Source organism: Mustela lutreola, chromosome 1, assembly GCF_030435805.1.
Source record: "Mustela lutreola isolate mMusLut2 chromosome 1, mMusLut2.pri, whole genome shotgun sequence".
NCBI classification, from domain to species: Eukaryota; Metazoa; Chordata; class Mammalia; order Carnivora; family Mustelidae; genus Mustela; species Mustela lutreola.
The window spans coordinates 68,480,767-68,503,143 of NC_081290.1; the positions used below are offsets into that span (position 1 = coordinate 68,480,767).

Consider the following 22,377-nt stretch of genomic DNA (forward strand, 5'->3'; position numbering starts at 1 on the left):
TTGCTGCTTTCACCACTTCCATTCTGCCTGGTGCTGGAAGTTCTGGTCAGAGCAATTAGGCAAGAAAAATAGATAAAATACCTCCAAATTGGGACAGGAGAAGTAAAATTATCTCCGCATATAATGTTGTTTGTATAAACCCTCGAATGACATGACCACAAAGCCGCTTAGGACTAACAAGTGATTGCATCGAAGTGTCAGGACATAGTCAACGCACAAAACTCCGCTGTGTTTCTGTGCATGAACGATGAACAACCTGAGGAGGGAATCACAGAACAATTCCATTTACAATCGCCTCAAAGAGAAGAAAATGCACAGGAAACACGCGTACGGTGACAAGGCAAGCACTGCTCAGAGGCTGGAAGCTGTGAGAGAGTAAAGACACAGCCCATGTCCGAGGTTTGGGGGACAGGCTGCTGCTGTGACGGGCGGTACATTACACACAACTCTCATCGAAATCCTCACATGTTTTCCAGAAACAGAAAAACCCATCCTCAGTTTCATATGGAACCTCAAGGAACCCCGAGGAGGGACCCCAACAACCTTGAAAAAGAACACACTTGTTACACCCACTTAAAAACCTGAGACTGGGTCGAATGAAGCCTCCAGCTGTGCCCCCCAATCTCTGGAGAAGCGGTGGGAAGAGCCTGCCAACCCACCCAAGCAGACGGGTCTCTGTGGCAGCAGCAGTGCGGCCGGCACCCAGGTCCGAGGAGTGCACGTCAGCCAGGACTCCGGAGATGCGTGCTGGGCGCCGTGCCTGCCCCTGGGATGCAGCCCGGCCTTTGGGGTTCTTGGGAGGAAAAAGGCTGGTTGAGGGGAAGGGGAGCCCAACCAAATGAAAGATTTCAGAGACATCGTCTTGTGCAACGTGGGGATCCTGTGGAGACACCAATCCAAACGTGTCAATGGCAAAGACCTTCCCAATCAGGGAAAAGGGACTGCGAACCTGCTACTGGGTAACCGAAAGGGTTATCATTAATCTGTTAGCCATTACCATGGCATTGTGACTAAGCTGGGTTTTTTTAGTCCTTTGAATTAGAGGTGCGCATATTGAAGTTCTGATGGGTGAATATGACCTCTGTTTGGAAAAGTGCTTTAAAATACTCCAGGAAGGAAGCCTGGGTGGCTCAGTCATTAGGCGTCTGCCTTTGGCTCAGGTCATGATCCCAGGATCCTGGGATCGAGTCCCACATCAGGCAGTTCCTGCCCTTTTTGCAAGAAAACAAGCTTAGAGACTCATTGGAGGTGAGGCCTCAGTTAAATTGGGCCTCTCACCTCTTCCTAGCCCACACCCACTGCCTCCCCACCCCACACCCCTGCCCTCGGTTCTCACCCCCTGGCCCAATGCTCACTTCCTTCTCCTTCACCTCCTGCCATACAGTCGGAACAACGACCATCTTGGCTTGGTCAGGACGGCACAGTGCGGGCCATTGCTGGACACCTGTTGAGCTGGGGACTTAGGGCTCCTCCAGTGCTTGGCCCTTGGCCCTGCAGTGTCTTTCATTCCATTATCACACTTCAAAATCCTTCAAAAATTAGAAAGGTGAAGGAACTTTGCCGCTACTGTGCTTGGAAATGCCCCGAGGTCCAGACCTCTTTTTATCTTGTTCCCCGGGATTTGCTGCAGTTGCCCTGCCCAAGTGTGGCCACCATATGTCCCTTCTCACAAAAATCAATTTACAGAATTATCCAATGAACTACAAGCTCTCCATGGGCAGTGTCACTTGTAACTGACCCTTTTCAAGGGAAGTGCTCCTAGGAGTGGCTAAAGCAGCAGAAATGCAAACGTTAACGTTTGTTTTCAGTTTTTATTTTTCACTTTCAACTGCTTTTTATTTTCACGTAGGGGAACGAGAGGAGAAATGCATAATAGAAGACATTCCAAGCGACACACTGATAACAGGTACGTCCAATGTGCTCCACTGAATGTTGAACTCAGCATGTCATTTTATGGAACGGTCCTAGTTTCTCGGTGCATATATTACCTGGTTCACGCTGTACGGTATCCTCTTGAGAGAGTTTATCAGGTTATGCAAACTTAACATGAAAGTAGCCTTTGGAGTGAATTGCACTGAATCATAAACTGGGAAACAAAGATAGGATGCCGCAGAATCCAAGCCTGATTTGTTTTTCTGGTTGTCAGGTTTCCTCAAGTAAAAGAATTTCTGATACTATTAATCATGCTAATTATGGTTGAATTCTTTAAAGATGAATGATGTCTCCCACCTGGTCCGGGGCAACAGTGAGAAACAGCAAATGCGGGAGGGCTCTGAGCCTCAGCTCCTGGAGCCCCCACAGCCCGATGGCGAGTAATGTGGACAGTGCACACGTGTGCAGAACCAAGGCTACTTTCCAAGCAGAATGCCCGCGAATCCAGCTTTCGGCATGTGATTTCTGCCCGTTCCCCACACTGCCACCAAACACATCTCCATATGGCTGCACTTACCTGGCCTCCGGAGAAAGAAACACGCACCCACGGGTTTCAGAATTGTATGGCAAATACAGTATATTCAAGTCCAGTTGATTTTAATGCAAAAGAGAAAAAAAAACAGCAGAATCTAACCCTAGTAGTATTCTCCAAAAGTCCATCATGGATTTTTACATCCAGTTCTATCTTACATTGACTAGTGCCAAGTTCTCCTCTCCATTTCTCTTGGCCATTACATCCGGGTGTTCTATGGCGAAGCATATTAACCCACCCTGCATCAACCCATCCAACACACACAGCACCCTGTGGAGCCAAAGCCAGAGTCAGCAGTGTGAGACCAGGCTGGGGAGGAGCAGAACTGGCAGAAGGCATGGGGAGGAGAGCCAGGTGGTGTGGAGATGCCCACAGCGGCTGTGGCTGCTTCGGGAACTGTGTTTGGGGCTGTGAGGCACGATCAGGGCCGCCTAAGAGCTGTGCATCCCTGGGCAAGCTACTGAACCTCTCTGCTTCATTTGTGAAATGGGATAAAAATAATGACATCTGTCTCTTCTTGTTGTGATAATATTGGGATTAATATCTGCAAAGCTCTTAGAATGCAGCCAGACACATAGAACATCACTCTAAGTGTTTGCTTACGCCCCCTGACCCTAGCTCTCTCATCCCTGGGGATGTTCCTAGGGACCTGTGAATTTCAGCCAGCATTTGAATGGGCAGAGGAGGAATAAGAGGGACAGGAGGAGCCTGCCCACACTTCCTGCTGCCTGGTCCCCCAGCTGGATGGACATGTCCTGGGACACACCTGTGACAGTGAGCCCGAGGATCACCTGACCCTCTGGAGGGACCTGAGGCCAGAAGGCAGATGCAGCCAGACAGTGCTCTGCAGCTATCGGGAGGATGGGTTTCATGCTGGTCAGGCCCAAGGCCTGAGCCAGGAGACTCTTCTACTCCTCGTCCAGACTGTCCTGTACTGGTCCTTCTCAACTCTGAATGCCCCTCGCCCTGCATCCTCAACCTCAACTCTGTCCTGCCCAGTCTGTGGTCTTCTCAGCCCACCCCCCGCCATGCAACTATTTCGGGTAGAGCTCAGCCCCCTGAAGTGTGCCGTAACTACAAGGAAATTTGAAAACACATCAGCTCACACATTTCAATGTTTTTAAAGATAGAATATGGTCCTGGGGCACCTGGTTGGCTCAATCAGTACAACGTGTGACCCTCGATCTTGGGGTCATGAGTTCAAGCCCCACACTGGGTGCAGAGATTACATAAAATAAATAAATGAAGTTAAAAATTAAAAAAAATTAAATGTCACCAGTTATAAAACATTATTATTAAAAAAGAGAACACGATCCTTAAGTCCCATAATATGCTAATGGAGAAAAAAAATACTTGATTAACCCTCCACCTGAAAAAAGGCAAGAAAGAAAGGATAAGGAACAAGGAACAAATAGGATAAATGGAAAACAAATAGCAATTTGGCAGTCTTAAACCCAAGTACATTTTATATTACACTAAGTGAAAAAGGGCAAAACTCTCCAATTGAAAGACAGAGATCATGAGACTAGACTTAAAAACAAAACACCTATATACTGTTCCCAAACGAAACACTATTTTTTGAGGGGGTAGTGGCAGAGGGAGTGGGAGAAAAAATCTCAGATAACCTCCAGGACCAGCATGGAGCCCAATGCAGGGCTTGATTTCACAACCTTGAGATCATGACCTGAGCCAAAATCAAGAATCAGACTCTTAACCTAATGAGCCCCCCAGACGCCCCCTAAATGAAATACTTTAAATAGAAGGAAAGGCTGAAAGTAAAAAGATGGAAAAGACATACATGTAAAGATAAATGAAAAGAAAGTGTACTCAGAGCAGACTTTACAACACTAAGTATTACCAGAGGAAAAGACTCGCCAAGGACCGGTGTTGGGTTTAATAACAGAAAGATGTTCTGCATGTGTTTCCTACTTGACTATTTTGAATTTCTTCTAAGAGAATTTTGAGCATTTGATCATGCCAAACCATCAATTAAGTCTCTATTCTTATCATTACTTTTCCTTTAACTATGATTGTATCTTTAAACATTAGCCTACTGCTTTGATGTGCCAAATAATGTAGTAGCATACCAAAATACAATTCTTAAACGTTTCTTTGAAAAATCCCTTTTATGAGGAAAGTACCCTCTGCTCTCTTGTTCATTATATGCTGCAAGTTCCTGTCTCTACATTCAGGACCTTGGCTGTAGGTCAAGGGTGGGCAGGACCAGAGTTCACCTGCCCACAGCATGAATATGCTCTGGAAGGCTGGAGGCCAGCTTCTTTGGAGCTTTGAGTGCCTATGCTGCCTGAGCCAGAAAATGACTGTTTCCTGTCCCTCCACCGTCCATGAAATCCCTGACTCTACTCAGCGCATGTGTGGTGGCCAACGCACGCGCCAAACCACATGGTTAAGAAGTGCTCATCCATAGTACACACTCATATTTAATTTTTAGATCTCCATGGAAGTGAAAACACAAATTTTAAGTTTTTCTGGGGATCAGTGGGGTTCTGAGACCCTGTCTGATATCTCTGGTCCCAGGGAGCACACACAGCGGTATCTCTTGTCTCTTTACCTCTGAGGCACAGAGGAATCCCATGAGAGACACCCATCTAGGAAGTTGGAGAGAGATGACCTCAGAGGCAGTCATCCAGATTTGCCCAGACTTGTGTTTTTGCTTATTGGGACTACAAATAACTAGACTGTGGGAATTCGGAGGAATTGGCCTTCTGCCATCCCCAGGGGGAGGCTGCCCAGAGCGCCACAGAAGACAGCGACTAGGCTTTCGCATCAACACCCTCATTGCCCAATAGCTTGGTGACTTTGGGCTCTGTTTCCTTATCTGTAACTTGCTGCTCACACCTGCCCTGGGGCGCCGCAGCGCCTGGTACAGCGGGCGGCCAGACACGCGGCTGTTCACCTGTGAGTTCCCACCCTCTGGCGCTTGGTCTCTAGCCTTATCAGCTTGGCCTTGCAGGCTCCATTATGAACCACCAAAGCAGGTGTGGCGCTTGCTCCGGCTCAACCACCACCCCGCCCCCAAGCCCAAGAGGAAGGACACTGCCTGAGAAGCAGGGGAGAGCCCTGAGTCACCCGCCACCACCAGAGGAGGCTGGGGGGGCGGGGAGGCCCCATGTGCGTGTGCACTGCCCAGCCCAGGGCACTGCCAACAGATTCAGGATAAAAAAAATCCCGGTTCCATAAACTTGCTTAGAAACTTCAGAGTCAAATACATTGTTTTTTTACATTGTTTTTCTTAGTTCTTCCTAGTAATGTTCTTTGCTAATAAATCCTAGATTGTCATGAATGGAAAAAGGGAGTGTGGCCTTTCTGGGGGAGAGATAAGAGAAGAGGGAGGGAACTCTGGTGCGGGCAGCTATTCTGATGAGTTTTAAAGCACTTGCTTGCTGGTCCTTGGAGACATTTTTCAAACAAGGCTGCTGGTTTCTTTGTAAAAGGCAAGCAGTGAGGGGGGGCGCTGTGCCAGGAGCACAGTGACCATAATGTGGGAGACTGCTCATTAGAAAGAGATAATTAGAATTCAGAACCAATGAAATTTTGCTCCTGGATGGTCCTGTTCAAAAGGTCCCTGGATTTGATTCACTTTGCCAAAGTACCCAGGATTCTGTTTTTAATTCAGAGTACACACCCTGTTAGAAACAGGAGACAGAAGAAGAGGAAGCATCACCAAGTCAAAGATCAATCTCATTCGTCCTCTGGAGAAGTCCCAACCAAGTATTTGGGTTTGGTTTTTTTTTTTTTTTTTTAAGATTTTATCTATTTATTTGACAGTGAAAGGGGGAGCACAAGCAGGGGGAGCAGCAGCAGAGGGAGAAGCAGGCTTCCCACTGAACAGGGAGCCTGATGCGGCACTTGATCCCAGGACCCTGGGATCATGACCCCAGCCGAAGGCAAACACTTCAACGACCAAGCCCCCCAGGCACCTCATCCAACCATGTCTTCACGGGACACCACAACATACCTCAGGGGTGTCTCAGGTCAGGCATCTTCTGAAGCCCACCCTGAACCAAGGATTCTGCGCAAGTAGTTCACTGAGGAGATGCTCTGAGGAGACAGAGGGAAAGCAGCCAGGCCGGGGACCTTTCAGATGAAGCCGGTTGGTGTCGTGCTGAGCCCGGGGGTGCAGGGACATGCGGTAATCCTACAGACACACAGCCCCGCACTTCCCAGGCTGAGGAGACCCCGCAGGAGCGAAGGCGGGCCAAGTCATGTGCCTGCACCTGATGGACAGACAGAGAGAATGTGGCATCCACATGATGGGATGTCATTTTGTCCCAAGACGGAATGAAATAAATAACAGTGACATTCTGACACTTGCAGGGGGTGAGGGGGGTGGTGAAGCCGAGAGGCGTCAGTCGCTGAGCTACAGTGGCCGCAGGAGGAGCCTCACGCCTTTGAGGCCCCAGAGGGGAGCGACGTTCACAAAGCCAAGACTGGGGACAGGGGGCAGGGGACCGAGTGCGAGGGCGGGGCCCTGCGGACATGGGGACAGAGTTTTGGTTTCAGCGGATGGAAACGACTGGAGCACGACATCTGGATGGTGGCTGCCCAGTGTGAATACACCGGATGCTACTGAAATGTGTACTTAAAAAATGGTTAAAATGTTAAATTTTGTTACATGTATTTTAGCATGATTTTTAGAATTAAACAAATGGAGGATCAGCTGCCCCTGTGGTGTGTCCCACCTCCTGGCAGGTGACCGCTTACACGGCCCACCAGGCGGGGATCTCTAAGGCTCAGGGACCCTCCCAGCTCCCTGCACATGGCGCCCCTGAGGGGTCACAGGTCGCAGCAGAGCCGCTGCGGCCGGGGGGCACTGAGGGGTGGGACGGGGCTTTGGCGGTGTCCTCCAGGCTGCCCGCACACGGACGGCGGCTGCCGTTTCTCCTGATCCAGGGAAAGTGCTCGGGCCCCCAGAGTGCTCCGAATTTCACCTGACACCTGGCCTTGCCACAAGCCCTTTGTCCATATACCCAGTTTCTAACGACTCCAGTCGGGGACAAATGTCTGCATTTCGATCATTTCTCTTCAGAGACGGAATGACAAGCACCTAAGCATAAATGTAAATGTGTGGATGTCCAAGACCCTCATCCTGGAAACCACCCACCAGCACGAGGGCGAGCCTGCGCTCCTGGGCCAGAACCACGGCAGAGGGTGAACAGAGAAGACCCAACAGGCCAGGAGCTCGACGGGAAGGCGCGTGGCCTCTCAGCAGGTGGGACAACATAGAGCAAAGCCCGTGGGGACTGAGCCACCCGCACCCGAGGCCAAACGTCCCGGCGAGGAAGCAGATGCAGGCTGTCAAACCCTAGACCTAGGGTTTCACAATGAGCGTGGGTCGCGGCGAGCACTGAAAACTCCTGACCGAGATGCACATGTGTGTGCACACATGCCTCACGACCCTCACAGCAGCCCAATCAGATCGACCAGAAACCGGTTGCAGCTAAGGAGCCCCCAAGGGACGAGTGCAACACAGTCACCTCTCCAAACAGTGGCCCAGGGCGAGGCCTGTGCGCCGGCGACAGCATGCTCCGAGCCTGCACGCCTGCTGGCCAGGAGGAGCGGACACAAGCATGCAGATACACGGATGCATCTGTCCGCACTGGTCAGAGGCAGGCAGCCAGTGCAGGCAGCTGGGCTGTTGATGCTGTTTCCAGCAGGGCGATTTGGTGCTGATGACTGGTTGATGATGAGTGTGGGATGTGGCACGTGCATGTGTGCCCCCTCCTTCAGCCCCACCATGCTTCCCTGCGCTCCCTCCACATGGGCTCTCCAAACCGCTCCCAGCTTGGAGGGAAACAAAATGTCCTCAGGGGTGCTGCCTGGAGCGTTCTGGAATACATCACTCTGTATTCATCACTACTCTGGAAGGCAGCTACTCTCATGCCAGGCTCACTGGGGGCCAACCAGACGATTTGGCTTTTAACCAGCACCCTGCGGGCATCCCACAGGACTTCGTTCCTTGCTTGTGCGTCCAAGGCTGACTGCAGAGCTCTGGGCTCGGCCCTGAACAAATGACACCAGATCTTTCTTCAGCTCCCTAAGTACACTTGACTCTAGGTTACAGAAGGATATTTGAGGATAGAGAAAGATGATCACAAAAAACTGGGCAAAAAAACTAGGTTTCAATAGTATATACAGTATGATTTTACTTTTTGTAAAAATAGGCAATAAGTACTTAGAGGAAAAAGACTAGAAGAATAATCTTGAATACCCAAAACTTCCAGAGGGGATTTTTACTGTGTACAGTTCCTACAATGTATGCATTTTACTTGTCTGAAACCAACCAGTGGCTCCCGGTCCCAGCCCCAAGGACTCCGTCTGGGGTGGAAGACGCAACCACATTAGAGGTCAGAGGTCAGGGCTGAGTGCCTGACCAGGGTGTGCCCGGGGTCCCCAGGGAAACCAGGAGAGCCTTATGCACACTGCCTGCCTGACCCCCAGCGGCTCCCAACCGGGGCTCACTGAGGGGAATAGCCACAAAATGCACCTGGGAAGCCCACTCACGCATACACACACTCTCTCCCTCTCTCCAAGGCCACGGGGTGAGTGGTGTAGTTTGTGGTGAGGAGGCCAACGCCCTTGATTCGCACATCAAGCTGAGTTTTAATACTGGCTTGGCCTTTTATTATCTGGACAGTTTCCAATAAACTGGAGCCTTTGGCCTTAGGCTCCTCACTGGTAAAAATAGGTATCATTCTCCCGACATTATAGGGTTGTAGGGTTCTGTGGGAGCTGAGGGAAGACACTGGACATTAAAAGTCCAATAATAAGGTCAGAAATAATTGATCAAGTGTCTACACTGCACTTATGACATGCTAAGTTCTGCATTAAATACACAATCTTCCTACGCTAAGAGGTTGACCATTACTATCATGGCTTTACCCAGTGGAACTGTGAAGCAGAGCAGGGCAGGGTCTTGGCCAAGTGTCCCTGCTCAGAGCCAGACACCCTGCTGCTCTCTGTACGTGTGGTAAGAAGCACCACCGGGCAGCCTGTCCCCTCTTTGAATGTGTTCATGCCCCCAACAGTGACCACTCGGTGGCAGACTCCCGGGGAAAAGTGCTTCTCTACTGCCATCTGGTGGCATCCCAGAGGCACGACACCTCCCGCCTTCCCTCCCCTCCAGCCTTGAAGGCTGTGGGAGGCTGCAGGGGGCACGCTCAGGGCCAGCAGAAAATGGCAAAGCAAGCAAAAACCACTCTCACTTGTTCTGATAACGCAAGGCAGCATGCCAGGAACACTGGCGCTTTAACAATGGGCCCAACCTGCACTCCTTCATTCAAAATCTTCATTGAACATGTTCCGTGGGAAACACACTCATTCACAAAACCTTACTGAGCCCTTACTCTAGAGCCAAACACTGCCCTCAGCTTGTTGTCAGGTCCAAGAGGCCCACGAGAGAGGAATACAGTTATCCCCGAGCTCTACCACCTTGCAGATGCAGACAAGGGGACTGCCCGACTGTGAGGACAGCTGGCATGCTGATGAGAATCACCCAGTATGGGCAAGTGTGGGAACAGTAACAAGAACAAAGTCCCAGAGAAATGGGAGGGGATGCCCCAACCACTCCAGCAAGAGCCAGGGCAGCAAGGGAGAGTTGCAGAGGGCTTAGGGTATAGGGATGCGGACCATTCCCATCTGAGAGGCAGGGCAGGGTGCTGGAAGTGGGCCAGGAGGAAGATTTGACAAGTTTCACAGAATGGGAAACGCGAGATTTCCAGCTGGTCAAACATTTGCAAAGTGACCGGTCAGCCTGGCCTTGTGCTCCTTCCAGGAACATTCAGCTGCTTCAGCAAAGGTGCTGGATCAGGTTTGGGGCTTTCTTGCTCAAGTTGGTGAACTTTCCATTAAGTACTTGAAAGGAAATGCATATTCCGCTTTTGCTGGGGGGCAGGGGGCGTGCTCTGTGGTGTCAGGTAGGTGCTGCTGGCTGGCGGTGCTCAGCCCTTCCACCTGCTGGCTCGTTCTCCCTCTGTTACTGACAAGTGCCGTCCCCACAACCGTGCCTTTGTCTACTTCTCTTTTCAGTTGCTTTATGTCATGTGTTTTCAAACTGTTTATGCTTTTAGGGTGGTTGTCTTCCAAGTGAAAGGACCCCTTTATCATTATGTAATGTCCATCTTTGTCCTTGGTAAATTTCATTGCTCTGAAGTCTACTTTATCTGATACTTCTAGAGCCGCTCAAGATTTCTTTCATTAACATCAGAATGATATGCTTTTTTTTATCCTTTTACTTTTAACCTATCTACAGCATTATATCCAAAGTGACTTCCTTGTACACCACATAACAGTTGGGTCATTAAAAAAAAAAAAAAATCCAGGGATGCCTGTTTGGCTCAATTGGTTAAAGGGCTGCCTTCAGCTCAGGTCATGATCCCAGCGTCCTGGGATCGAGTCCTGCATAGGGCTCCTTGCTTGGCAGGGAGCCTGCTTCTCCCTCTGCCTCTGCCTACCACTCTGTCTGCCTGGGCTCGCTTGCTTTCTCTCTCTCTCTCTCTAACAAATAAATAAATAAAGTCTTTTAAAAAATATTTGTTAAAAAAATAAATAAAAATAAAAATCTATTTGGACAATCTTTGTTTAATCTCTGTTTAGGCCATTTTACATGTCATTATTACATATAATGTATTATGTCAGGACTTAAGACTGCTATTTCATTATTTTTTTCTTTTTGTTCCTTCTGCTTTTTGTTCCCATTTTCCATTTCCTAGCTTCCTCTGGGTCACTTGAATGTTTTGTAATATTCTACTTTTGCTTTATCTATAGTATTTTTCACCATATATCTTTGTGTAGTTTCTGTTGGTGGTTGCTGTAGGGATTACACTATGCATACGTCTCACAGTCTACAAGGATCCATATTTTGTCATTTCAACAGGAATGCAGAAACCTTACGACCATATGCCTTTGCCCTCCCCACCCTTAGAATGGAGTTATCTTAAATATAATCTCTACAAGCTTCGAGAACCACATCAGACAATATTATATAGACTGTTTGCTTTCAACTGTCAAACAATTTTAAGAATAGCGAATGTTCTGCTGTTTTCCTAGTTACTCTTTCTATTATTTTCTCTTTATTCCTGATGTTCCAAAGTTCCTTATCATCTGCTTTGGAGTTCTTTGAATAACTTCTTTAAACAACTATTTTAAAGCAGGTGTTTGGTGCAAAGTTCCCTTGGTTTTCCTTGACCTAAGAATATTTTGCCTTCATTCTGAAGGTTACTTTCCGTGGATATAGTATTGTTTGACCATTCTTTCAACATGTGCCTCTTCCCTCTGGCCTCCACGTTTCTGATGAGAAATATGCAGTCGTTCAAACTGTGGTTTCACTAACAGTGATGCATAATCTCTCTCCATGTTCCATTTATATATTTTTGTCCTTAAGAACAGAGTCTGGAGGTGGGCAGGGGGGGCTCCCGCCCTACACTCCCGGTCAGCCATGGACCCAACAGGAAGACATGCACCTTACACCTGCAATTACCTTAGCTACCACTTTACTATCCCAGCAGGAGGAAGGAAGGTTTGGAGACTGTGGGGCTGGTGACTATGGGGCCTGTGACTGTGGGGCCGGCAACTGTGGGGCCAGTGTCTGTCTGTCATCTGGATCCCAAGGGCCTCACTCTGCAAGGCCTGCTCCTCTGGTCTGCGCCCAAGCCACGTTCCCCTCTCAGGCCTGTCAGGGACCAATGTCCTTGCCTCCAGGGAGGCCCTAGGCCTGGACCTGTGGCTCTGGGCTCTGGACTAGGTGGATGGAGCTCAGCGTCTGCAGCTCATGAGCTATGTGACCTAATCCTGGAGTCAGTTTCCAACCTGTGAGATCAGGGCAGCAACACACAATCCCACACTTTCCACAACCTCTGCCATTTGCACGTGATCTGTTCTTGATCCTTCACTCTTCTCTCCACACAGCCAACACGGCAGAAGGAAAGCCCCAGCGTTCCACTCCAGCCAGCCACTTCCCCAAACCCTTCCTGCCCTGGACTCTGCCACATTCCCACCACGTCACCTACCATGCTCTCCCTGCTCCCCTCACTCCAGCCACTCTGTGGTTCCTTGGCTACCCGGGCATGCTCCTGCCCCAGGACCTCTGCATGCACTCCCACTTGAAACCATCCTGCCCCAGGAGCCACCGGCATGATGTGCGCCAAAGGGGAAAGGAACTATACTGCCTGAGTTTGAATCCTGACTCTGCCACTTGCTAGGTGTGGGACCTTATACAAATTAGTTTTTTGTATTTTTGTTTCATTATATGTAAAATTGTCATTAAAGCAGTATCACTGGGGTGTCTCAGTGGTGCAGTTGGTTAGACATTGGACTCTTGGTTTAGGCTCAGGTCATGATCTTGGGGTTGTGGGATTGAGCCCCACATGGGGCTCTGTGCTCAGAGCAGAGTCTGCATGGGATTCTCTCTCCCTCTGCCCCTGCCTCCCCCAAAATAAATAAGCAATTTTTAAAGAATATCTATAGTATCACTTACATAGTGTTGTCATGAAATTCAGACTATGAATTAGAATACTCTTAGAGAACAGTCTTGGAATGCTTGGCAAATCATTAGCACTAAATGTGATGTACAGACATAACTTAAACACTGTATAAAATAAGTACATATTTCCCCCCCCTCCATTCCTTTGGGTCTTTGCTCCAACTTCAGAGAAGCTTTCCCGACTTCCCCATATAATACTCAAAGTCCCCTATCCCTTTTACTTGCTTTTTCTCACAGCATTCGTAACATCTCCCACATTATATACTTATTTCCTTACTCTCTGTCCTCAGCTTCTAGACTAGTGCTATCTCCGTGCAAGGAGCTCATACTTAAAACGGACTCAGTGAAGTAGTAAAAATACCTCCTTGGAGCACATTTGAAGAATCACTGGGTGGCATGTTAGGTGCCTGGCATGGTACCTGGTGTGCATAAGGCACCACTGGCTATTTTTCAATGGCTTTCAATAAACATGAACTCTGTTTTCATTACCATTGTACCTTGCAAGGGTTCAAGGGGCAAGTTAAGCTGTATGATGCTTTCATATACGAAAAGGAGGAAGTGAGAGGCTCTTCCCGTGCTGCAAACTTTAGCAGGAGCCTCGGAAGGCGGGCATAGAAAGGACTTGACAGGATACACCTATGTCTTAGGAGGGAATCGTGTTGGGTGAGCTAGAGAAGGAAGAGACCAAAGACAGAACTACTGGGGTCACTGGGAAAGTCCTGACCCACAGGAAGTTTGCATTCTAGATAGAAAGCTTTCACAGGCTTTTTATTTTTTCAATAGTCCTCACAACTGTGAAGACTTGGGAGGGATACATATTATCCCCATTTTCCGAGAGAGGGGACGCCAGAGGGGTGCAGTCACCGGTGGGGGATGGGGGGGTGGCAAGAACGAGGGTTGGGCCAGGAGCCCCCACCTCCCCCTTTATCCCCGGTCTTCCCACTCAGCTATGTGACTTCATCACCACACTCACAGTGTTTTGTGATTTAGATAATTTGAATAAAATAAATTCATTTATCAGTAATCATGTGCAAGTATTTCCTACACTTGTTTTTTTTTAAAGATTTTTATTTATTTATTTGACAGAGAGAGATCACAAGTAGGCAGAGAGGCAGGCAGAGAGAGAGGAAGGGAAGCAGACTCCCTGCTGAGCAGAGAGCCCAATGTGGGACTCGATCCCAGGACCCTGAGATCATGACCTGAGCCGAAGGCAGCGTTTTAACCCACTGAGCCACCCAGGCGCCCATTCCTACACTTATTTTATAATAAATGTCTTATGTTTTTGAAACAGGGACTTTCAAGATACAGCAGTGGGACATACACAGACAAGATTTCCTTGAATCTGCTCCTGGCTTGGGAATGTTTGTGACTGTTACAACTTACAATGATGAGGTAAAACATTCTTTTACGTTTTGCTATTAAAATTTTTCACTTGCCAAACATTCATATCATGTACCCCCACAGACTTAAAAAAGAAATCTCTGCCTAAGCACTCATTAACCAGAATGGACAATTTTTAATGTGTCTAGTCCTGAATAAAAGGGCTACCCAGAGATGTGGAAAGTGCTAGTCTCTAGTGAGCCAGTTGTCTAGTTCAAGAGCGGAGACCTTAACATAAAGTATTTTAGAACAATGTAAATGAGAGGCCTCATGCTCATCACCCTGAGATTCGCTGGCCTGGATGGGCCACAGTCTCCCCTCTCCTCCCTGGCAAATCTCTGGGTCTGTTTGGCCTCCCAGGCCTCCTCCTCTCTAGGTTAGCAGGAATGGAAGAGGCACCAGGGTCCAGTGGTGAGAATATGAATGTTGGAGTCAGAGCCAAGTTGAAGTATAGACTGTCAAGCTCAATCTTCAGTAGGTTGTTGATGGCTCCAGTGCTCAGTTTTCTCATCTGTACAATGGATGTAGCAGTGACCTCTGTTCATTGAGCTGTGACAGCTCAAGATACTGGCTTGCTCAGTCCCATCACTCAAACACTGTTGCGAGAACTACATCCCTTTGGAGTTAGAGCTGCCCTGGGGACGTGCCTGTGGGACAGCAGGATGGGTGGCAAAGCCTCATGCAGCAGAACAGGTATCTCCTCTGGGGAAGAGAGGATGCAAATTTCCTGTTCTTGTTAAACTGGGTGATTGCCTGGTCTGAGCTCAGGAGACATTCTGACACCTCCACTCCTGTGGAGACAGGGAATGGGGTCACGGGAGACTCCACTCCAACTGGGTTGTTGGGACCCTTGACCCTGGCTGGTACAGCATCTTCTCTCGGTGTACTTGGCACCTGCTTGACGGTGGTTCTGCTGGGGCTGGTCCTCATAGCTACCTCCCCTCCCTACAGCCCGCCTCCTGAGCTTTTGCCCAGTTATGCCAAAACCCAGTTCTCCTCTGTTCTTTCATGAGCAATCTGGAAATGTCTCTATGATTTATTAAGTGCTGAATCCAAATTTTAGTTGAGCTAAAAACCATCACAGAACATCCCAGTCATTATTTTTAAGACCGAGAAGGTTCATTCTTCAAAAATAAAATTGCCTGAAACAGTACCCCCTTCTACAAGGGAGGAAAGATATTTTCATTCATTCTGCATTCAACAAATATTTATCACGGGCCTAATATATACCCAACCCTCTTCTTGACCTAAGAGACAAAATTCTCACCCCATAGGCCTGATTTTTAAGAGAGCTCTCCCCATTTTGAAGAATAAGAAACAGCCCTGGTTTCAAAATTTCTTAGGAGATTCCCCCCCATTTAATGTCCTTATCAGCACCTCCACAAGGCCTCTGACTGTTTTCACTTGGGTCAGTGTGTCTGGAAGCATGGGATATTCTTAGTTGCCCACCTTGATCATGTGTCCATCCCTATGGTGTATGATTGACAGCCCCAGGGAATGACATGTCTGGTAGGGTAAGCAGGGCAGACAGTAACAACCTATATACACCATACAAACACATGCAGTTTGCATTCCATTAATTCCCTAATGATTAGTGATGTTGAGCATCTTTTCATGTGCTTTCTGGCCTTTTTTTCTTTTAGCAATTTGAGTGTATCAACAGACTGCCTTCTGGTCTCCAGAGTTTCTGATCAGAAGTCTGCTGTTAACCTCAGTGTTGTTTTCAAACCCACACAGGGTTTGAATTCATGAAGGTGAGATCAAGCCCTGTGCTGAGATCAAGAGTTGAATGCTTAACTGACTAAGCCACCCAGGCGCCCCAAAGTCTGTTGATATTCTTATTGAGGATCCCTTGTATGTGACAGTTATGAAGATCCTTGATATTTGGAGGACAGTGTCCGTTTCGCTCTGCTTCCATGCTGTGGGCAGACTGTCCAGCAATTCACACACAACTGTCTGCCACATAGCTGGGGGTGAGGATAGGTAGCTGCTACGGTGCTAAGAGCTGACACCGACCAAAATTAACCATAGTTTCCCACATGGAGCTTCCCCTGGAAGTTGCAAGCCTTCACTAGACTCCATAGTTCCAGAACAGTTACATCAGATGGATTCTAACAGTATGATCGTGGTCTAGATGGGAAGACAGGCTCCTGGTGCTATATACCTCACCATCTTCCCAAGATTCTCTCCTAGTTCAAAATGTTCTTAAATTTCTCTTAGGATTTCTTCCTCAACAAATGTTCTTTAGAAATGTGCTTCATTGGGCTCCTGGGTGGCTCAGTGGGTTAAGCCTCTGCCTTCAGCTCAGTTAATGATCTCAGGGTCCTGGGATGGAGCCCTGCATCAGGCTCTCTGCTCAGTGGGGAGCTTGCTTCCCCCTCTCTCTCTGCCTGCCTCTCCCTCCTTGTGATCTCTGTCAAATAAATAAATAAAATCTTTAAAAAAAAAATGTGCTTCATCTCTACATATTTTGGAATCTTTGTTATTGACAAGCTATCTATTGTTGTATTGATTTCTACTTTAACTCCATAGTGTCCTAAGAGCAGACTTTGTGTGGTTCCTGTTACCATTATTCTTTACTGAAGTACAGTTGATAGTTTCTACTATTTTAAATGTGCTGAGGAGTGTTTTGGGGCCAGAACTGGTGTGGTTTGGTCAGCGCTCCAGGTAAGCTGGAGAAATATGTGTACTCTGCTGTCACTGCATGAGGCAGGCTGCCCTCAGACGTCACGTGCAGGTGACTGACAGCGCTGCTGAGTCTGAGATGTCCTTCCCGACCTGCTGCTGGATCTGCCCACTCCGGGCACAAGGTCTGTCGGCATCTCCAGCTTCCAAGGCAGACTCTCCCCCTCCGGCATTCCTGTCCTTTTTCGTTGCACAGAGTTTTGTGCTGTGTCGTTCGGTGCTCACTCATTCAGGATTGGTTTGTCTCCTTGGATAATTGGCCTCATTGTCTTTATGTAATGCTCCATTATGTAATTATCCCCATAATTTTCCTTGATCCAAAGTCTACTGTGTCTGAAGTTAATATGAGCACTCTGGCTTTTTTTGTAAGGTTAATGGTAACATATACATCTTTCTCCATCCTTTAATTTTTAATCTACATGTGTCTTTATATTTAAAGTGGGTTTCTTGTAGACAACATATGGTTTTGGTTTTTTATCCACTCTGACGATCTCTTTTGCTTGGTACATGTAGACCACTGACATTCAAAGTTGATAACTGATCTCCCATCCAAGTACTAACCAGGCCCGACCCTGCTTAGCTTCCGATATCAGACAAGATAGGGCATATTCAGGGTGGTATGGCCATAGACATTCAAAGTGATTATTGAAAGCACTGGATGAATATCCACCATGTTTGTTCTCATTTCCTATTCACTGCCCTTGTTTTTTGTTCCTATTTTTGTCTTCCACTTTTTCTCTTTTGTGATTCTAATTGGCATATTTTATGTGCATTTTATCTCCTTTCTATCAATTTATACTTTAACTTTTTAAGAAATGGTTACCCTAGAGTTTGCAGTGCATAATTGCAACTAACACAAGTCCACTTTCAAGTAGCGCCACACCTCTTCACAGGGAATACAAGCACTTCGAGGAGCAAAACATCCCAAATTTCTCCCTCCCATCCCTTGTCATGCTGTCACCTGTGTCACTTGCACACCCACTACAACCAAATACATTGTTACTCTGTGAATTAAGAAGAGTTTTCCTTTACCTTCACTTATTGCTTCTCTGATGCTCTTTCTTTCTCTATGAAGATCTGGCTTTCTGATCTGTATCATTTTCCTTCTCCCTGAAGAACGTAACAGTTCTTGCAAGGTAGGTCTATCAGGGACAAATTTCCTACGTTTTTCTTTGTCTGAGAAAATTTTTATTTCTCCTCCACTTTTGAAGGAGAGTTTTGCAGGATACAGAATTCTAGGTTGGTGGGTTTATTCTCTTTGCTCTTCTTGCCTGCATGGTTTCTGAAGGGAAGTCAGGTATAATTTTTACCTCTGTCCCTCTATAGCTAAGGTGCTTTTCTCTGACAGATCTAGAAAGAATTGGTTTTCATTGTGTTCATCTTTTTACTTATTGGGACAGAATAGCAACTTCCAAACATCTTGATGACAGAAGTCCTATACCTGTTTTTAAAATGGCAAACAACACGGAAATTAGCTAAACATAAAATCAAAGTTGTCCAACAAATATAACCAACTAAAAGCTTGGTGTGTATTCTTCAGAATCTTCTTCTATGCTTATAGAAACATACACACATACATACGTACTTTTACAAATGATATTTTAATAAAAAATAGGATCCCATATGCACTGCTTTAGCACTGGATATACTGGATATCGTGGACATATTTAGTACAGAATGGTTATGGGTTAATATTCTCTCTTTTTTTTTTGTCCCATAACATTCCTTTATTTGGATTTGCCTGAATTTAATTAATCCTTTACTGAAAGGTACTAAAATAATTTCAAGAAGACAACTTTGCCATTACAAAAAATACCACACTGAGTATCACTTTACATATAATTTTGTCTACTTGTGCACTTCCATAGAATAAATTCCTGTAAGTAGAACCACTGAGTCTATAGTTACATATATTTTAATTTTTAATATATATCACTGAACTGCTTTCCAAATGATTATTCAACTTACGTACCCAAATCATTATTTAGAGATAGTATTTCTCAATATTATCGGTGGACACTTTCATTTAAATCTTTGCCAATCTGATAGTAAATAAGGGATGTCTTACTCTGTGTGTGTGTGTGTGTGTGTGTGGTTTTTATAAACAAGAATAAATATTTTTCGGTTTATTGACCATTTCTTCTTTAGGAACTACACAGTTTTTACTAAACCAACAGGAGAGTTCTGTTTTTAAGAAGGGAAAGTAGAAAATAATAAACTATGGAAATCTTCAATCCTAGGTATTACTGTCCAAGTTATATGGCCCACAAGGAAGGTTCTACTTTACTTCACATTCACCTGGCGAACACATCATTTGCTTGGAATCTAATTCTACGAGACTTGTGTCATTTGGTGGGAGTAAGCTGGTGAGTGTATGCCTCCCATGTCCTAGTTGATGAACACAGCACCAGCACTATTCAGGCATGACATTGGTATGCAGAACCATTATACCCAGACTGGCTAGAAACTTATTAAAGTCCTTTGCCCAGATCTCAGTGCAGCAACCAAAGAGGGAGCTGGAGAGCTTGGAAGGGGTTCAAAGGAGAGCCACAGCATTGATTAAAGGCCTTGAAAAACAAGAACCGTGAGGGAAGGTTGAAAGAACTGTGATTACTCAGGCCTGAAAACAAGCAAAGGCTGGAGGGTAAATTAACAATGGAATTCCAATAAATAAAACTCTTATATGGCAGATGGTGATTGGTTATTTTCTAAATGAGCTGAGAGCAGAGGAACAGAATCTGTATTTTAGGATCAGAAATTTAAGTCCTATGAAAAGAAAATTTTCCTTAATCAAATATTTCAGTGCTTAAAGCATTTACCTCGTAGTAAATTTGATACTCAGGGTCATGAGAGTATTAATGAGTATTACAGAGGAAGACTACTGAGTATGGCCAGGGGAGACAGGCAGTGAGAGATGGAGAATGAAGCAGGGCCTCCTCTTGAAGAGGGGGTGTGGGGAGAGGCAGGAGTCGGGGGACACAACAAGGGAAACACAGAGTAGAGCTGTTTTAAGAATGCTTCTTCCTTTTACTCTTTGTACAGCGGATCCACTTAGAGATTCGAGTTGGACAACATGACCTTGATGCAGCCATTGCTCAAGCAAAGGACAAAGTTAATGAAGTTAGCTTCAAGTTGGAACACCTAATTGAGCAAATTGAGCAAATAGTCAAAGAACAAAACTATCAAAGGGTCAGTTTGCCTGTTCAGCTTATTTTATCTCTTCCTGCCAGGAACGCAATTCTGGAGACAAAGCCCCCAAACCATGGAAAAAATAAACTCCTGTTCCTTGGTCTTTCTCTCTGAGCTAGCACTGTAGGAACACCTGGGGTAAAGGAAAGGAACAATCTTTCATTGTCTTTTCACTCTCTGCCAGACTGCGAGCTCCTCTAGGAAAGGGGACTGCAGCTCATTTGCCTTTCCGGTGTGGGCTTCACAGAATGAATAAATAAATGTTCCCAGACACACCCAACATGTATGAAGAGGCTCAGAATGCCCATTTTCTAGATCACAGTTTTATTCTTGTGACACTGTGTGTCTCCCGGGTCCTGTGCTCAGTGGACTCTGGTCAGAGATGGGATCAAATCCAGACTCCAGCTCCCTTACCTGGAAAATAGGAGGACGGGTGTGCTTGGCAAAGTGCCCAGCCTGAAGTAAAGTGGAGGACAGCAATTTTGAAAATCTATCACTATTGGCTAACATTCACTTGCTCAATGGTGACAAATAAAATATACAAGATAATAGATCAAACAGCAGATATTTTACATCAAAATACAAATACATGTTTTTTTTTTTTTTAAAGATTTTATTTATTTACTTGAGAGAGAGACAGTGAGAGAGAGCATGAATGAGGAGAAGGTCAGAGAGAGAAGCAGACTCCCCATGGAGCTGGGAGTCCGATGCGGGACTCGATCCCGGGACTCCAGGACCATGACCCGAGCCGAAGGCAGTCGTCCAACCAACTGAGCCACCCAGGCGTCCCACAAATACATGTTTTATTTAAGGTTGATTCTTAATCCTTTTCTTTAGCTACCAACATACACCAAGTTAGAAAATCATATACTGCACTCTAATATATAAACTGGGATACTAAATATCTTCAAAGCATACAGCACGTTTCCCTCAAATTCATAGTTAAATACTTTAAGGAACTAAACCTTCCTATTTCTTTTCCGCATAGGACCGTGAAGAAAATTTTCGAATGATCAGTGAAGATACAAATGGCAATGTTTTATGGTGGGCTTTTGCACAAACATTAATCTTTATCTCAATTGGAATTTTCCAAATGAAATACCTTAAAGACTTCTTTATAGCTAAGAAACTCGTTTAAAATGTTAATAAAGGCAACTACCTGCTAATCTGCATAATATTTGAGTTAATCAATCAAAATACATCATAACCATGTAATTTTATGATTTCAAAGATGATCAGAGATTGAAATTAATTTTATACTGGCAAAATATTACTTTAACTATGTGGCCTTTGAGCTTGATAGAATAAGCTCATCATCTGGTTATTTTAACTCTGTATATAGATCAGCACTGTCCCATACAAATAAAATGTAAGCTACATATATAAGTTTTAAGTTTTCTGCTTGCCACTTAAAAAAAAAAAAAACCCTTTTTTCAGAAGAGTAAAATTAACCCTAGTGATATATATATATAACCCAAAACACCAAAAATGTTACAATTTGAGTATGTAAACAGTACAAGGTTATTGAGATAGTTCACGGTGCTTTTTTTTGATATGAACAAGCGCGTGCTGCGCTCAAAGCACAGGTCAGTTTGGCCCAGTCATATTTCCAGGGCCCAGTTGTCATGCGACATTCACAGCTAGACGGTGGACAAAGGGAGTACACCCTTTCCCACCACTGCATCCCCCTCCGGAAAAGCCATTTCTGAACCTCTGCTTTCCTGCACAAGGGCGCCCTTGCCCACACAAGAAAACAGCCTGGCTTTCTCTGAACCACGTTTTCTCACTTGGCCCCAGTGGGCCACCTGCGTGTGGATGGAAATTCTGCTCCCCAAGCCACAGAGGGCACCATCTATGGAGTGCCACTGTGAAACCTCACCGCCATCCGCTTTCTCTACCCGTCCACTCTGCAATAAGAATAAGCTCACTGGAGGTGGCAAGAGCAGCACCAGGAGTCCCTTTCCTCAACACCACCTGGCCAATGTCTCCAACAGGGAACGCCCCCCCCCAGGGTCCAGCCTTTCATGCATGTGGCAGGTCCCCAACCTCCACCCGGCCAGTGCCTCAGACAAGGAGCCCCCAAACCCACCCCGAGTCCAGCCCTTCACACGTGGCAGGTCCTCTATCTCCACCGGGCCAGTGTCCTGGACACACAACC

At 46.4% G+C, this 22,377-nt stretch overlaps 1 protein-coding gene across 1 annotated transcript; it reads left to right on the plus strand.

Annotated features, from left to right (window-relative positions):
* Nucleotides 1-7,556: 7,556 nt before the first annotated feature.
* Nucleotides 7,557-21,573, plus strand: LOC131819111 (transmembrane emp24 domain-containing protein 11-like). The gene is made up of 7 exons (XM_059154254.1): nucleotides 7,557-7,636; nucleotides 9,514-9,622; nucleotides 10,260-10,401; nucleotides 14,257-14,357; nucleotides 19,271-19,396; nucleotides 20,073-20,219; nucleotides 21,208-21,573. The coding sequence occupies exons 1-7, from the start codon at nucleotides 7,557-7,559 to the stop codon at nucleotides 21,355-21,357; spliced, it is 855 nt and encodes a 284-aa protein (XP_059010237.1). The 3' UTR covers nucleotides 21,358-21,573.
* The last annotated feature ends 804 nt before the right edge of the window (nucleotides 21,574-22,377 follow it).

Bases quoted from the DNA above. Each gene is read 5' to 3' on its own strand.
- LOC131819111 (XM_059154254.1), top strand. From the start codon at position 7,557: ATGTCCAAGACCCTCATCCTGGAAACCACCCACCAGCACGAGGGCGAG. The intron at 10,402-14,256 runs GTAGGTGCTGCT...TTTTTGAAACAG, and splicing joins GGCGTGCTCTGTGGTGTCAG to GGACTTTCAAGATACAGCAG. The intron at 20,220-21,207 runs GTCAGTTTGCCT...TTTTCCGCATAG, and splicing joins AAGAACAAAACTATCAAAGG to GACCGTGAAGAAAATTTTCG.